The following is an 18,064-nucleotide window of genomic DNA, read 5'->3' as shown; positions in this document are numbered from 1 at the left end:
TGCAAAAGGGCCTGTGCTTGACTCAGAATGTGATTATTCCGTATTTGGAATAAAGGCTCTTCTACCAAGGAAACACACCAGTTTAAACCAGTTAAACTGGCAAGGATTCTGCAGAGATTAAGCCTAGGGAAGGCTGAGGTTTTGGAGCATGTTAGACCAGTGTGGATCTGTGTGTGCAGAGAAGTGACCCATGTATTTGTTCACTTTGGCTCCCTCAGCAAAGAACTGTCTCCTGGGAAGTGTTCCTGCAGGGAGCTGTGTAATGCTGGGCTGCATCTCCTAGACACCAGTCCATCACACAGCAAGAGCTTTAGGCAAAAGATTAGGAGCTACACTCAGTTAAGAAAAAAGTGAAGTGTAAAGAATGGCGTTGCAATCATCCATGCTTTGGAAATTTCTTGTATCCATGCTGTCTTCTCTGACTGCTACAGTTGGTGGAACATATTTAATCTCTCTTTATCCCGATTCTTCAGTTCTAGAAGTCATGGAGCAGCCAGCCTTCCTCACCTGCCCCTTCCCAGTCCTCTACATTTGTCAGGTACCAGCAGTCCTTTCCTCTACCCAGCTCCTCCTGAAGGCCTTGACAGCTGAAATCTCCCTCCCAGGCAGATGTTGCTGTGATACAAGAATTAGTTGTGTTTTGGGATTCTTAGCATGCATGATGCCACCAACAATCCCCCTTTAATCCACTGTTTCACTAACAGATGCCAGGTCTCTGATATATTTTTATGCTCAGCCTAACATGTGTGCTTCAGTCTGAACTGGGGTAAAGGGAATTTTGCAGTAGGAAATTATGATGTCAGGGAATTGTTTTGGATGCTGTCTGACACTAACTCAATTTTAAATAGCTTACTTTGTTGTTTTATTCCCTGTTTTGAGCTAGGCTGAAAGCTTGATGCTAAGTGGAATGGACACAAAGGGGAGTATTCAGCAAAGATAACCTTTGGGTTATCGTGCCTGGGAGGGGTTGGGGCAGCTCAGGTTAGATGCTCTGCGCCTCAGCAATTACTGCTGAAGTCAAATTCCTGCCTTGAGCCCGTTCCCTGGAGGATCCTTTCACAGGCTTTGTAGGTAGGCAAGCTCGTCTGCGCTGAATTTAGCTTTTGTGAATATCTGTGTCCTTGACCCAGCAGGAGCTGCAGAAGTGCCATGTCAGGCTTGGAGGGCTGCACGCTGTAGGGATGGAAACAGCAGAGAAGGCAACAAGGCAGCACTTCAATTGACAGGAAACCTTTTTTTTCTTTTCTCCTAAGAATAACTGGATTTATTTGTTAATAGAAATGTAAATGGGCAGGCATATCTTAAATGTACTGGCTTATATTAAGTAATCTATATGCCAAAGGAAGTGATATAATGTAATTTTGCAATTGATTGTAGGACAGCAAATGAAAAAAAGCCCTTTAAAAAAGAATCTATAGTAATACAGTTGAAATTAAACTTACTGTTATGAAGTCTACTAAATAATGGCAACCTGATTATCAAAAAAGCTTTATTTCTATAACACTATATATATATAGTGTACTACTAAGTAATGATAGTTTTAAAAAGTTGCTTTCATCAAAGCCTGGCAGTTCCTTTACTCTTACTGTTCGACATGAATAGAAGAAAAAGTGGGGTCATTCTGACTGAGGGAGGGCTCAGCCTCGCCCAGTGCAGCCCCTACAGGTAAGAGTAGGACAGATGGCATCAGTAATCGTCGTAGTTGACGCCTGCTCCGTGCCTGAAGGAGTGTGGGTCCCGTGGGCCAATCGGGGAATCCTCATCGTAGTGGTGCTGGTAGTAACCTCCGTAGTATTCATTACGAGCACGCCCCAAGTTTGTCCAGTAGGACATGTCATCTTCAAATTTCTGCCAGAAAAAAAAAAAAAGAGACCATTTGCTTTCCAGCCTGAAACTACAGTGGTGAGATGAAACAGAAGTGGTGCAAGAGCCTCTTTCAGAAATTCGGATCCTTTGTGCATTTGTCATAAATGAAATCTTTACATTGAAAGGGTTTCGTGACTTGTACCCACCTTCTCTATGGGATTATCAGGATCCTGTGTGCAGGAATTGTCCTGCCCAGCCCCACACCCCCATCCCATTGCAAAGTGCTTAAACTGAGTGTGCCTTCATCTGAAATGTGCACTAAGCACCTTTAATATTTTGATTACCCTGTCAATGGTGGACTGTGAAATTATATCAATATTTTGCAGTTAAAAATCTAAAGGTTTAGTTCTCCCTTGCCATGTTCCTTTAAGTGCAATGTCCCTGACTGGGGTACAACAGGCTTTTGCTGTCTGTGATATCTCACTCCCACCTTGCACGGGTGGAAACTAAGGTACAATGCAGCCTTCCAGCTACGGAAATGCAATGAGCACTTCAGTTCTGCTCACAACAGCGCAGGAAAAATGGTGTGCAAGGATATCAAATACTTGCCAAGTCAAAGCCTTTCCATCTGAATGACTCTTTGGAAATATTTTTGGCTGAGATTTGGGGAAAAAAAAAAAAAAAGTTTTGCAAATACACAATGGCTAAGTATGGACCAAGTCCTTTGCTGGAACAAACAGTTATTTCATTGTTAAGACTGTGTCTTAATACTCAAGAAAACCTACTAAGTGGATTCATTGTATCCCACAACAGGCCTCATTTCAGTTTTTGAAATGCATACAGGAACTCAGAGAAGAATTCACTTTATCTGCATGGTTTGTCCTTGTTCGTTTTGGTATTTTCCCCCAGTCTTCAGCTTCTGATGCATAAAGCCACTTTTCCTATTTTTCCTTTTCCTATTAGTCATGCTGTTGAGAAAGTTACTTTTATCCACATAATATCCTGGAGAATTTAGAAAAAAAGTACCCTTCATTATTTCAGCTCAAGCGAAGGATTATTTTTCTAATTGTTACAGCTTTGAAAATGAGGGCATTCATCTTCCAAGCAATCCACATAGCATGAAAGTTTAAAATGTTCTCCAGTTTGCCTGTGCCAATGCAATCTCATTAAACATATTCATACAGCTGACAGAAGCCAAGAATTCAACATCTATAACTATTTTTACCTCTTATTAAAAGCAGAAATGATTCTACATGTGGGACTGCAACCAAATGCACACTTTTTGCCCTATTCCAGCATCTATTTAGTAGAGCTTTGTGCAGAGTTTGATTCCATTCCAGTGTTTTTACAAATAAAGTGTTTTTTAAAAATGTGTCCTTCTCATTTGAAGGGAGGCTGACTGAATATTATCCAATGGTTTTCCTTTCTCATATAGAGTGGAGGCACAGCTGCCAGTGTTCATGATGGTCAGGAGCTGCCCACGCTGTGGAGGCACAAGTGTACATTGGGTGCAAAATATCAGTGCCATTTCACTGAGGAGTGCCAATCACAGCCAGCTTGGTGTGGTTTTCTCAGTTTGTTTAAAAGCTGACTAGGTTGAGGCTGACAAATTACTTTCCTGAAATATGGCTGATTGCTTTGAGTCTGGCCACCTATTCCATCCACAAAGCAAACTTTGTTCGTATGTCCAGTTACAATTTATTAAGCTTAAGTTTGATAGCCAACACTCCATACAAGACCTTAATGTAATTTTTTCCTACTACTGAAATAAGGCAAGGATCTCTAACATGTAACAAAGGTTATATTTCTGTGAGACATTTGCCACTTTAAAGAAGAAATCTGGTCAGGGACACCTTCTACTAGACCAGGTTGCTCAAAGCCCCATCAAACCTGGCCTTCAACACTTAGAGGAATGGGGCATCAACCACTTCTCTGACAACTTGTTCCAGTCCCTCACCCCCTCACAGTAGAGAATTTCTTCCTAATATCTAATCTAAATTTCGTCTTTTTTTCATTTAAACCAATCACCCTTGTTCTATCCCTGTCTAGTCTCCCTGTTTTTTATGAGCCCTCTCCATTGTGCACTGACCTGCTCGTCGAAGCCCAGGTACAGGAACTGCTGGTACCACTGCTGCACGTCGGGCTGGCTTCTGTCCCACAGCTGGCGCCGCTGGCGTCTCAGGCTGCTCAGGAACTCCTTGGCTGCTGTTTCTTTCACTGACACCTCAGGCTTTGCAGCAGCAGAGGCTGAAATTAATTCCCCCCACAAAAGGCATGCCAGGAAATTTTTGGTCAGCCTGTAGCATACTGCTTGCAGCAAGTAAGAAAATGATTCTCACATCATGCCATTACCTTTGTGCTTGCCAGTGCAATGCCTGTAGCACAGTAACAGTAATAAACCCAGCAATCACCGATGTAATAGGATTTCTCTGCTACCCTCATTCTCCTGGATTCTTGAAAAGCATTTCTCAGCTCAAGTACAGCAACTAACTGGGGAATTTAAATAAAAACACCCAAACGAGCACTATGTGTTTGTGCTTTCAGGAGAGAACAGGAGACTGGCCCGAAGTGCTATAGTTGCAGAAATTGGGTGGAAGAAGAGACGTGAAGTTAAAAAGACTGCAGAAGCTGAAGAAACACTGCTAGCATATTAGAGTGAAGGGAGAATCACTTAAAAAGATGGATTTCTGAATCTGATGTGTAAAAAAAATAGCATTTAGATGAGTGCTACTAAATGCTCTGTATGCCTGAAAATAAAAGCCCATCAGTTTATCATAGCAACCTGTGTGAGGGATGCATGGAGATGCCCTCAACCTGCCAGACCCAGAAGAGCCATCTGGCTTGCTCCATGCCTAAGAGCAGCTTGCTCTGGCTGCTAGAGGAATTAATGCACCTCCCAAAAACATGGATGAGAGCACTATGCAGGATGAGAAGAAATGGCTTCAAGTTGTGCCACAGAAAGTTTAGATTGGATGTTAGGAAAAATTCCTTCTCTTAAAGAGTGGTTGAGCTTTGGAACCAGCTTGGGAGGTGGTGGGAATTGCTGTCCCTGGAAGTGTTTGAAAAACACATAGGTGTGGCACCTGGGGACATGGTTTAGTGGTGAACATGGCTCTGCTGGGTCAATGGCTGGACTCAAACTTAGACATCTTTTCTAATCTAACAGTTCTATGATTCTGTGACTGGCCAGCTCCTGGCCACACACAGAAATGATAAAACATGGTATTGATCTGGCTGAGAAACAGGAAGTGTGTAGGAGAAGTCTTGCTTTCAGATGGTTCATTTCAATGAGGGAGAAATCAGGAACATGGGTGTGCATGGGGTTTTTGGAGGATGTGAGGCAAGAGACTGGGATAGACAGGTGGAGATGTGAAAACCAAGTGAAGCAGGAGCTGGGCAGACTCACAGAGGAAGGCAAAGGACTGCAGAGAGAAAGAGATTTCAAAGATAAAAGTGATAGATGAGTTGTTGCAGTAAGTGGGAAACAGTAGGCTGTTCTGCAGTGATGAGCTGGAAACTGATAACTCACCATGAGCTTGAACTGGGTGTCATTATTGGGAAGAGGGAGCTGAGCAAAAAATGAGCCCTCACACAAGGGACACTGCCAGCAAGGGAAGCAGTACTGCTTGCTTTAGAAACCAACCAGAAAAGGCTAGAATTAAAGAGGCTGCATGTTCCTTCCATCACCAATTTTGCAGTACTTCTTGATCTAGGCCATGTTGTCTGCATGCCCAAGAGCTCTCCCCAGGCAGTCCCTCTCCCCAGGGGACCTGAACAAACAAGTGGTCACTGCTGTGGTGTGGGAAGGTTGCTCCTATCTTCACACAAGCCCTGCAGAATGGTGGTGTAAGGAACCCGCACACAAGGAAAACAGAGGTGGGTAGGATATGTATTTTAGTTCTGGTAAGAGGTGTGGGGTGATGCCAGAAATAAAACCCAGTACAAAATTAGAAGGCCTGGCAGAAAGTGGAAGTCCCCTCTGTGGGGGTATAAATTCTTTGCGTCAGCCATAGAGCAGGCTGAGGGGAGCTAGCCAAAACTTCTGGGATGTTTCATCTGCTGTGGTGCAGCTTGTTCCCAGCTGGCATCTTTTCCACCACTTTCCTTCACCCAGTGAGCTATTCCATGCTTCTGACTGCTGGGCCTTTGGCCATCATCTCTCCCATAAGAGAGCAGTCTTCCAAAAAGGAAGCGCATGTGGAGCCAAGGAGACAAAAAGAACAAGTCAAGGCATCGTAGGCAAGCCAGGTTTGCACATATTCTTCCCTGTGCCTGACATAGCAGTATTTCCATGCATTATAATTCCTTGGAAAAGTTTGTGACTTCCCCAAATAACCCAGATAAGTGCCATGTGTGCCACGCACACATAAGAGAAGTCCAGTGTTGTGCTCTGTGCAGAGCAGAAGGCAGGTGTGCAGCCTGAGGCTGGGAACCCTGGATTTCAGAGGGAGCTGTGGTAGGCAGAGCCTCCAGCCCAACATCCCAAACAGGCAGGCAGAGGCTCTGCCTGAGCAGGAGGTTTTGGTGTGGCCCATCGTGAGCATGGCCCTGTGCTTGCAGCCTCCTGTTCTGCCTGCACTCCTGCAGCTGGAGGCGCAGGGACAGCTCATCGGCAGCTTCGACTGGCAGCAGCCGAGGAAAAACAAAGGAAAGCACTTTGCTGGCTCTTTACTCACCTTCTCGTTTCTGAAGCATCAGTTTAAGCTTATTTCCCCTTGAAACATCTAGACAAATTAAAATGAAACACATGCCTTTACTGAGAAGGAAATAACAACAACAAAAGGTTATTTCTCAAAAACTGCCAGAAGTATTTTTGCCATAGCTGCAGTTCAACAGGCAAAGCAGACAAGTTTCTCCCAAGAGAAATTTGCTCTCTTTGCTCCCCTGTCCACACTTGAGCACAATACACACTGCAGGGAAGTTTCTGACACTCCAGCATCCTCTCCCCAGCTCTCTTGGCAAGGGAAACCCTATACTGGCCATCTTCACCGACTAAATAATTATATTTTTCATCAGAAAATTGCAGCTGGTGCCAGCACCCAGAGCAGCATGATAATGCTGAAAACCCCTGGTCACTGGGTGAAGGCTGTGCTAACAATCAGACTGCTCCAAAATTGTGCCTGGCATCCTGCCCCAAAGCACATCGAAGCAGTCATCCTGCTGATCCCCGGAGCGGCAGCGCAGCGGGAGACCCGCGAGCTCTCGGCTGTTCCCAAGTGCTTCAGTCTCTGCCAAACAAGCGCCTTTTTAACAAGATGCCCAGCTCGCTCAAGGTTTGGAGCGAGGTCCGAAGGCTGTCCCCCCCGCGGGATGCAGGGGAGGATTTTCCCGTGCCGGCTCTGCTGTCCCCGCCCGCCGCGCTCACTCACCGGGAGCCGCGCACAGCAGCGGCAGCAGCAGCAGCAGCAGGAGGAGGAGGGGGGCTCCGGGCAGGGCCCCGCGGGGACACGGCGGCGACATGGGCGGCCGGAGAGCAGTCCCACCTGTGCGGGAGGAGACGGACAGGATGGAGGTGGAGGGAGGGAGGGAGGGAGGGAGGGATGGAGGAGCGGAGGGAAGGGCCGGTCTCGCCGGCGGGGAGGGGCGGGGAGGCGGCGGGGCCGGGGGCCAGGCAGCGCTCCCGGCACCCCCAGCCCGGGATCCATCCCGAGGGACTGTACAGCCCGGGATCCTTCCCGGGGATTGCACAGCCCGGGATCCATCCTGGGGATTGCACAGCCCGGGGATTGCACAGCCCGGGATCCATCCCGGGGATTGTACATCCCGGGATCCTTCCCGAGGAATTGTACAGCCCGGGATCCATCCCGAGGAACTGTACAGCCCGGGATCCATCCCGAGGAACTGTTCAGCCCGGGATCCATCCCGAGGAACTGTACAGCCCGGGATCCATCCCGGGGATTGCACAGCCCGGGATCCTTCCCGGGGGATTGTGCACCCCCACTCCAAGTGGGAGATATTCCCATGGGCAGGACCAGGTTCCCACCCGTGCGCTCGGCCACCTTCCAAAAGCACTTTATTTTTGGAGTTACACAAAGTCAGTCCGCCGAGACTGGTAAAGACCTTTCAGTGAGCGGCTCATGAAGGTTTCTATGACAGGAGTTTTTAAAAAAGTCAAAATGGCTGTAGGGTGTCATTTCGCATTGCTCTCGATATAAACCCTGTTTGTCAGATCCTTGTAAAAGTTCATGGAAGTGGAGAGATTGTCCTGATGGAAAAAACTAAACAGAATCAACCAAAGGTGACTTAGTTCAGGGTTTTCTCTGTCTCCCTTCCTCCCACTGTCCAAACCCACAGAAAATCCTAATGCATTTTAGCTGATTAATTTTTAAAATAATTTGGAATTTTTTTTTTTTCTACATATGGACAGTTTTAGTTTACTGTTAGAACTCAGAGACCAAAAGCCAAATTCGCTAACTAAGAGCCCTTGCTCAGCAGTTTCATAACTCTAACAGTGCCTAAACTTACTTTTGCCTTTTCTTAATTCGGACTTGCACTTTCCCTTGGTGAATTAATCTTCTATCAGTTCCTTTCCCTGTAGATGCCAGAAATGCCCCAGCTGAATTCCTAATGAATTCCTTACCCATCCTCACACACAAACCTCTCTCTTCTTTCACAGCAGAGACCCACAGCACTCAGGAGACCATAATGAGCATCTCACCTCCTCCTGCTGAACCTGTGCCAGCAGAGAGCGAGGGAGAGCTGGGCTCCCACTGTAAACTACTTGTGAGAAATCTGGCAAGTGCTGGGGCTTGGCTCTGTGATAGAAGGATCGGTTCCAGATCAGTTGCAGATGAACACACACACACACAGAATGCATACTCTATATATTGCAATTGTATATAAATATGTACATTGAATATGTATGTATATATACACACATAGCCATGAGTGCATGGTGGGGGAGCTGTGCAGTTTTGTGGCAACTCCTTGTGATGAGATGTGGGATCCATACAGGCATAGCAGATCGTGGGAGGGAGACCAGACCCCATGGCTGGTTTCAACACCCACTGAAAAATGCAGAAGAATCACCACAGTGGGCTGGTGCCTCAGCAGTGTCCCAGCCCCAACCTGAATGCTGCCTCAGGAAATTGCTCCTGTTTGCCCCCCAAATCTTCCCTCTTCTGAAAAAAGTCACTTGATCTGCACTCAAAGCTTTTCCCTTGCTGCCCTTCATTCCCCAGCCCCCCTGAACGAAAGCTTGGGTATCTCTGCTCATCCTTTTTGTAAAGACTTGTTACAAGGACATGAAGTGATAGGATAAGGGATAAGGGCTTCAAACTGAAAGAGGTTTAGTTTAGATATTAGGGTGGTGAGACTCTGGAACTGCTTGCCCAGAAAGGTTCTGGATGCCCCATCCCTGAAAATGTTGAAGGCCAGGTTAGATGGGGCTGTCTGAGCAACCTGGTCTTTGGGAAGGTGTCCCTGCTTATGGCGGGGAGGGCTTGGAATGGGATGTCTTTAATGTCACTTCCAACCCAAACCATTCCATGATTCTGTTATCCCAGTCCAAGTAGCAGTATCAAAGTCGAACAACAGCTCCACCCAAAGTGCCTCTTGCTCTCTGCAGGAGCCACATCTACCCACAGAGACAGACACCTTCCTGATCCCTGTGATGGAAGCACTTCCATAGGAGGCTGGGGTCCCAGCTCAACTCCCATGCAAATGTGAACTGGAACTTGTTCATCTTTTCTGTCACTGTTTTTGAGTGGTTTTTCCCTGTAGCCTCATTCTCCAAGTGTCAGCAGACAACACCACGTTGAAGCAAATGCCCCTTCTCCTGAATCAATGCACTCTTTCATCAGGTTAATGCTGACAGCCTGTGTGCTAAAACCACCAGAACTTTTGGGATAGTTATTTTCAGAATACAGCTAGAAGGGACAGAAGTGAAGAGTACATATGCAAGACTACATGGAAAAACCGTGATGGAGTTAATTTATAAAACCAGAGCAATAACTCATGAATATTCATGGATTATTGCTGTACTGGAATGGCAAAGGCTGTTTTGTTCAACTGATTGATTTGTAACAAGCCTTGTGCAGGAACTGGGGCTCTGCAGAATTTCAGGTGTTTTGTGCCCCTCAGCCAAGGAAATACAAAGTACAGAACTTCTTCTGAAAGAAACTGCTGGGATAAAATGCAATCTTGTGAAACCCAGAGAAGGGATTGACTCAAGCACAAGTTTATTGTAGAAATTCATAGGTCTAGTAATGGAAGAAGTGATTGACAGAAGACTATAACGTTGGGGTTTAAACTTAGCGCAGTATCTTCAAGAAGAGGTCATTTTCTCAGTTCAGGGGACAGAAGTTTTTGCCATAAAGTAAAAAAAAAAATTACAGCACTTCTTTTCAAAGGCCGGAGTGAAAGGTGACTCATGTTTTCCCAGTAGCAATCTCTATTTCTTTTCAGGTTGTTTTAAGGACTTAAGGCAGTGTTATCCTAGTGTTGTAGTAAGACACGTATTTTTCTGCTGAGCTTGCAACTACTGCATTGTTATTCCAAGTATTTACCCCTAAGTGAATCTCCAAGTTTATTGAAATACCTGCAGTGCCCCTTTCTGTTATTTGCCATGAAAAACCACAGTTGCTGCGTTTACAACTGGAATACTGCAGAGTTTTCCTAGGATCTCTCCATCAACAGTGACACTGCTCTCTTCAAAACCTCTTTTTCTTCAGCATTGCCAGGATCACCAGCCCTGGTTCTTGCAGGTGACTTTAACCTGCCAGACATCTGCTGGGAACTTAACACAGCAGAGAAGAGGCAGTCCAGGAGGTTCTTAGAGTGTGTGGAGGATAACTTTTTGTTGTAGTTGGTGAGTGAGCCCACCAGGAGAGAGACTAGATTAGACCTGTTTGCAAATAGAGATGGGCTGGTGGGAGATGTGGTGGTTGGAGACTGCTTGGGGCACAGTGATCATGAAATTATAAAGTTCTTGATATTTGGTGAAATAAGGAGGAACATCAATAAGGTTTTCACATTGGACTTCTGGAGGGCAGACTTTGGCCTGTTTAGGAGACTTATTCAGAGAGTTCCTTGGGAAGCAGCCCTTAAAAACAAAGGAGTTCAGGAAAGGTGGGCGTGCTTCAAAACAGATCTTGAGGGCACAGGAACAAACCGTCCCTACGGGCCAAAAGATGAATGGAAGCAAACGTCCAGCCTGGATGGGCAATGAGGTTTTGAAGGAAATTAGGAATTCCCATCTTTGGAAGGAGGGTCAGGTGTCTCAGAAAATATTTAAGGGGGTTGCTAGGGCATGTAGGAAAAGAATTAGAAAAGCCAAAGCTCAGTTAGAACTTAATTTGGCAACTTTTGTAAAGGATAATAAAAAATGTTTTTGCAAATATAGTAATGGCAAAAGAAAGGGTAAGACCAATCTGTTCTTTACTGGATGCAGGAGGGAACTTCACGATTGTGGATGAGAGGGACAAAGTGTTCAATGCCTTCTTTGCCTCAGTGTTTAGTGGGAAGAAGCTTGTCCTCAGGACAGCTGTCCTCCTGGGCTGGTAGATGGTGTCAGGGAGCAGAATGGTCCCCTGTTATCCAGGGGGAGGCAGTCAGAGAACTGCTGAGATGTTTGGATATTCATAAATATATGAGCCCAGATGGAATCCATCCCAGGGTGATGAGGGAGCTGGTAGATGAGCTTGCAAAGCCGCTCTCCATTGTCCTGGGACGCTGAGGTTCCAGATCACTGGAAGTTGGAAATGTGACATCCATTCACAAAAAGGGTAGGAAGGAGGATTCTAGTAATTATAGGCCAGCTAGCCTGACCTCAGTAGCAGGTAAGATTATGGAACAGTTTACAGTGAGTGCCATCACACAGCCCTTACAGGATGGCCGGAGTATCAGACCCAGCCAGTAAGGGTTTAGGAGGGGTGGATCATGTTTGACCAACCTGATCTCCTTTTATGAGCAAGTGACCTGCCTGGCGGATGTGGGAAGGGATGTGGATGTTGTGTACCTGGACTTCAGCAAGGCCTTCGACACTGTCTCCCACAGCATTCCCTGGAAAAGCTGGTAGCCCATGGCTGGGACAGGAGCACTCTTTGCTGGGTTAAGAACTGGCTGGATGACCGGGCTCAGAGAGTGATGGTGAATGGTGCTGCATCCAGCTGGGAATCTGTCACCAGTGGTGTCCCCCAGGGGTCTGTGCTGGGGCCAGACCTGTTCAATATTTTCATTGATGACATGGAGGAGGGTACTGAGACTTTCATTAGTAAATTTGCAGATGACACTAAGCTGGAAGCTTGTGTCAATCTTCTGGAAGGTAAGAAGGCTCTGCAGAGAAATCTGGAATGGTTGGATGGATGGGCAGAGTCTAATAAGATGAAGTTTAATAAGTCCAAGTGCCCAGTCCTGCGTTTTGGCCACAATAACCCCCTTCAGTGTTACAGGCTGGGGATGGTGTGACCGGACAATGTCCAGGCAGAAAGGGACCTGGGGGCACTGGTCAGCAGCAGGTTGGACATGAGCCAGCAGTGTGCCCTGGTGGTCTAGAAAGCCAATGGCCCCTGGCCTGTGTCAGGAACAGGGTGGCCAGCAGGAGCAGGGAGGTCATTCTTCCCCTGTGCTCAGCACTGGTGAGGCCACACCTTGAGTGCTGTGTCCAGTTCTGGCCCCACAGTTTAGGAAGGACCTTGAGAAGCTTGAGCATCCAGAGGAGGTAATGAGGCTGGGGAGGGGCTTGGAACACAAACGCTGTGAGGAACGGCTGAGGGAGCTGGGCTTGTTCAGCCTGGAGAAAAGGAGACTCAGGGGTGACCTTGTCACTCTCTACAACTCCCTGAAAGGTGGCTGTGGTCAGGTGGGGGGTTGGTCTCTTTAACCAGGCAGCACTGACAGAACCAGAGGGCACAGTCTCAAGCTGTGCCAAGGGATATTAGGAAAAAGTTTTTACAGAAAGTGTGATAAAGTACTGGAATTGCCTGCCTGGGAAGGTGGTGGAGTCACCATCCTGGATGTGTTTAAAAAGAGGTTGGATGAGGCACTTGGTGCCATGGTTTAGTTGAGGTGTTAGAGCATGGGCTGGACTCGATGATCTTGAAGGTCTCTTCCAACTCAGAGATTCTGTGTATGGAGGCATTTGAGGCTTGTTTTAGGGCTTGATTTGCCTCCATTGGCACACCAGTGCTGGAAGCTCTCTGATGTGGTTGGGCAGCATTCTGAAGGGCATTAGGTAATCAAGCCTGCACTAATGATGTCATTTGGTTAAATATCTTCCATCACCACTGGTGACAGTAGCAGACCCTTGATGTAGAAATTTTGTTGAAAGATGTTAATTATTGCTGTCAGCAGGACTGTTCCCCAGACAGCTCTGGAATGAGGAGCAGTGAGCAGGGCCCCTTTCACTCGTGGTGTGAACTCCCTCAAGTCCCTCAGCATAACAAAGACCATGAATTGGAGGGATGCCTGCAGCAGGATAACAGGGTGGAGCTGGTGGGTTCATTGCTTTCCCAGCATGGGGTTAAACTGAGGGCTATGGTCTTGCAGGTCTGAGGCAAAAACTTGGGAGCAATCCAATGGAAACCACTCTGAATCTGACTTCAAGAATATACAGGCAGGAGCAAGGCAAGGAGCTCACTGAAGAAATTCTGGTAACTGAGTCTACTACGTGCCAGCTTTGTCTTTGGAGCCTGCAGGACTCAGTGTATGTTTTTCGGAGTAAGCAAAGAAGGCTCTAGATTTTTAAATAACTCTCAACTTGCAGCAGGTTTGGTGACTTCTCAGGCAACCCCATGTCATCTCTGTGAACTCTGAGTTTAGGTACATTGGTTTTAACCCCATCAGTTTAAACTTAAGCTGCCTGCAATGGTATGGGCAAGTGTGACTCTTTAACTGATATAAATTTTTAAAGTGTTTTACTATCACTATTATTATTACTATTATTAATATTCTACATTTTGCCTAAAATTTTGTACAAAGAGATCTCTGAATAGCAGACACTTCTCTGCTTTTGTCTCTCATGACAGTAGCTGTTGAGAGAACTGTGGTTTGTTCATTAAAATATAAGAGATAGTATCAGTAATGGCTATTCAATGATATTCAGTAATTCCAAGCACAAGAAAAAATATACTAAAAAGATTGATCTTGGTTTCTTTCCCTCTTTCTTTATTAGGATTCATGATTTTAAGTGCTTCATCACAGTAATGTTCTTAAATACAGTGTAGATTAAATTCTTATATAATCACAGGACTCCCAAAGTTGGATTTCCAAGAAACACCTCCTCTATCAAATATAATGAGACTTAAGATAAGATAATGAGGCTCAACGTCAGCATAACTTAATAGGCAAATAGACAAGTTGGAAATTGGCCAGAGAGTGCAGCAGATGACAATTCATCTTTTGCAAAGAAGCACTGTGTAGATTTTAACAATCCACTAAAATGATCCATTTGATCAAGAACATGGCAGCACTGAACAGTGTCCCTAACACCTGGAAAATTATTACTTTCTGCTAATAAGGCTTTTATAAATCTCCCAGCCATATTGTCCAGGTAGAGGCTTGCCTTAGGGTAGAGGCACTTGGCACTCCAAATCATTTTCTGCAGCCTGTTCCAAGAAAACTGCAGGAGCTATGTTTTCCTTCCAAACAGAAGGAAGAATATTTAAATAATCAGTCAGTTCTTTCCAAAATATTTTGAATTTCATACTATTTTTCCACTGCTCCAGAGACACCCTGACAGTGACAGGACCAGCCCCAGCCAAGTCCCAGGGCAAACACCTTTTCTTTAGGAAAAAGTTTGTTGTCAGCTGCGAGTCTCATTGTCCTTGGCACAAGGTTTGGGACACGTTTCAGCCATTGCATCTCAACTGGTTGCACTGTTTCTTTGGTCCATTTTAGTAATAATCATTAGAGCTCATATTTTTCATAGAAAATAGCTTAAAATAGCTTTTTTTTTCTCTTGCTTGGCTACTGCTGATATTTTTCTCAGCTGTCTGAGCTTGTCAGATAAGAAATGGTGTCTGTTGGTCTGTCCATCCTCCTCCTTTCACTGACTGACAGCACTTTGCTGCCCTCACTGCAAAATTTACCTTACTGCTCTGGTGATAAGCATGGTGAGAAGAAGATTAGTTCAGCAATGTTATCAGATCATGGCTGCTGCCTTTCCACAGAGGGATAAAAACATTCTCTCTCTGTGAAATTCTGCTCCTTTTTCTCTTCCACTCCCTCCAGCATACTTTTAGGACAAACCTGGAAGCATATAGCCAGCCTGTGTGTCAGATTTAACAGGAAGGGAAATGGAGAGGGACTCTAGTGCATTAATAGTTGTCTTTCTGACATGGCCTGATTTCATTTGAATTATTCTTTCCTTTACTGCTGCCATTTGAGACACTTCTTTTTATGCTTCAGAATTTTTTTTTTAACATTAACTTTGAGCAATTTTTTTCACTTGTGTTCATTGCCTTATTTTATTATTCAGAATGCACACACAATCTCATTTAAAAACCCTGAAAAAACAAACAAAAAACCCCCTAGACCCACCCAACAAACAAGCCGCACCTACTCAACGATTAGGAAATGCAAAAAATCTCAAATCTCAGTGATGACACCAGTTCGATGTGGGCATGCTCTAGAGTGGATTTCAGCATGTGTAGGGAAGTTTACTAGCAGAACAGGTTTGCCTTCTGAGGAGCAAAGAGCCTGAGATGATGACAGGTGAATCTGCCCAAGGTTTCCCTGCCTGTGCCTCAGTCCCCACAGCACCAGGAGCCTGCAGCAGCACTGGACAGCCTGAGGAGCAGGGTAAGCCCTGTGCAACCTCACCAGCACAGCCAGGAGCCTCAGAGACCTGCAGGGACACAACATGTGCTGTAAACGTGTGGGGTTTGTTCGAAATGGGAGAAAGCGTGTGCAATTTCATGGGGAAGGAAAAGGGGAACACCCCAGAGAGCTGCTGCCGCCCTTGGCTCAGTTTGAAGCCCACGTTTCAAAGGTGAGGAGCTGGAACACTGCCTGGAGTGCCAGGCATTTTCAGCATAAACAAAACAACCTGCTTTCCCTGGCTGCCTTCTCAGGCAGGTAGGAATCACATGGGCTGCAGTTTTCAGCACTGCCAGCCTGCCCGAGGCAGGCCCACGGGGTGCAGAACGTCTGCCCAGAGTCAAAATACAAAATACAGCAGAGGGCAGGTGACTGCTCTCTCCTCGGGTCAAAAACGAGCTTTGGGAGCCTTAGGAACATACAGTGCACCGCAGCTTGGAGCGTGATTCTCAGGTTATTAGAGCAGAAACCTCACTTGTCTTCCTGACTTTATCACATATGACCTTACACCTCTCTTGATCTGCTCTCGCTGTCTCTGCTTTATATCTGTGCTCCCCAGTTTCACCGATGCCCTGCCTGTGAACAAGCCCACGCTCCCGCTCATCTGATGTTGGATCACCTCTCTGATTTACAGTTCAGTTTGTTTCCAGGAGAATGCACTCTCTGTACTCTCTCCGTGCTGCTGCTGAGTAAGAGATCATGACATCTTTAATCTTCCCCTGCGAAGCCCCACTGCACCCAGCTGTCCCTGGATGCCAGCGACTTCAAAGGGCGGGTGGCTGCGGGCGATGGAAATTTGAGGGGAGGGTTTTGCCTCTTGTGATCATTTAGGCACCCGCCCTGCAAGTATTCATGCACACATGCATTTTTAATGACAAGAGCCCTATGGAATCCCATTTATCTCAGAAAGATTAAATCCCACTCTATGCCTGGATATCCCAAAACACTGTTATACAGAAATGTGGCTCGGCTGGAAAGCTGGGCATTTCATCCCCAGCTCTTTGCTCTCCTGGGGCTGTATTTGGTGAGCGACAGAAAGTAAGGCTGCTGGTCTCTGATCCCAAATCACAGCATGGGAACTGACCCAGTTCACATAAGCTCTCCCTGTGCTAGCAGGACTGCACAACTCCTGAACCCATGCTGGCTCTCCATCACCCAAGCAGAAGAACCTGCCTGCACTTGTCAATGTAGACAAGCCTCTGGAGTCCCTGCTTGCTCCTTGAGGCATTGCCATAATTGCTCTTTTGCCTTGGAACTCCTGCCACAGAGGATGGCACAGAGATAAGATGCAGCCATCTATCTCCAGCATGTTGTTTCCCTTCCATCAAAAATATTCTGGTAGGCAAGACAGCCACCCATTTTCTGGGCCAGACCAGATATCAACTTTAATCTGAAAGTTAATCAGCTTCAGAGAGGTGAATTCTGAGGATGTAATTCTTCAAGTTGGAATGAGGAATTCAATTACTTACTTTTACCAACAAAAAATTCTTTTGCCTCCTCCTTTCTCAAGACCTGCCATTACAAATCATTGTGTCTGACTCCTTTTCTGTTTTAAGGAGGACCACAGTGATTTTTGCTTTGAAGAACATTGTCTGGGCTTAACACATTTTCACATCCTGCATGGCAGATCTGAAGTATTGTTCCTGAGTGAAGGACAGTGATTGCCTTTTTATTAGGTAATGTTACCGTCTAATGGCTACAATGAAAAGATGCTTTCACCTGGTAATTATTTGCTAGAATGGGCTGCAAGTGTAGTTCATATTCCTGAATGGTATTTGGAACTGGGGAGAGCCTGAGCTGGTTAGTACCCTGATGACACTAATCTCTTTCTCTCACGTGTGAGTCCAGGTTAGGGTTTAGCCATGCAGCAGTGAGTAAACACACAGGCAAACCTTACAGAAATGGCACAGGCACAGTAATGACTCCATGATAGACTGGGAGAGGCCACACAGTGGTATTAGATTATTTATTTTTACTCAAGTTATAACTGGAATAGAAACATCTTCATAAAGACAGTCACTTAAAATTTAATTTTTATGTTGATTAATGTAGATGCAGGGATGGCAATATAACTTTGATGTTGGCAATTACACAGAAACATTTAGGTTGGAAAAGACACCCAAGATCAGCAAGTCCAACCTCTGTTCAATCACCACCTGGCCAACTAAACTAATGGTGTGCAGTGCCACATCCAGCTGTCTCTTGAACACTTCCAGAGGTGATGACTCCACCCTCTCCATAGGGAGTCCATTCCAGTGTTCTTATCCTTTCTGTGAAGAAGAACTTTGTGAATTTCAGTTGTTGATAATCACTCATCAACCAGAGATAGTAGTGATAGAAACACTTAGTAGGGAAAGACCTTTAAGACCATGGAGTCCAATAACAAACCTTCACTGTTGAGTCCACCACCAGACCACGTGTCTAAGTGCCAAATCCATGCATCCTTTAAAAACCTCCAGGGACAGTGACTACAATGCTTCCCTGAACAGCAGGGAGGAGA

General features: G+C 45.8%; 1 protein-coding gene and 1 pseudogene across 1 annotated transcript in view; one reads left to right on the top strand and one right to left on the bottom strand.

The window, feature by feature from the left end:
* Window positions 1–18,064, bottom strand: part of ECRG4 (ECRG4 augurin precursor) — a 22,027-nt gene continuing 3,963 nt past the window's right edge. Inside the window, exons 2-5 of the mRNA XM_033053381.2 lie at window positions 7,176–7,289; window positions 6,483–6,530; window positions 3,896–4,053; window positions 1–1,848 (exon numbers count right to left, since the gene is read on the bottom strand). Of these exons, the coding sequence (XP_032909272.1) occupies window positions 1,687–1,848; window positions 3,896–4,053; window positions 6,483–6,530; window positions 7,176–7,266 (459 nt within the window). The 5' untranslated portion in view covers window positions 7,267–7,289 and the 3' untranslated portion in view covers window positions 1–1,686. The remainder of the gene's footprint in view (window positions 1,849–3,895; window positions 4,054–6,482; window positions 6,531–7,175; window positions 7,290–18,064) is intronic.
* LOC116992278 overlaps window positions 10,938–18,064 on the top strand; it is a 19,220-nt pseudogene continuing 12,093 nt past the window's right edge.

This window comes from Catharus ustulatus, chromosome 2, assembly GCF_009819885.2.
Source record: "Catharus ustulatus isolate bCatUst1 chromosome 2, bCatUst1.pri.v2, whole genome shotgun sequence".
NCBI classification, from domain to species: domain Eukaryota; kingdom Metazoa; phylum Chordata; class Aves; order Passeriformes; family Turdidae; genus Catharus; species Catharus ustulatus.
Note: the sequence above shows the minus strand (reverse complement) of the source record. Positions and strands in the feature narration are given on the sequence as shown.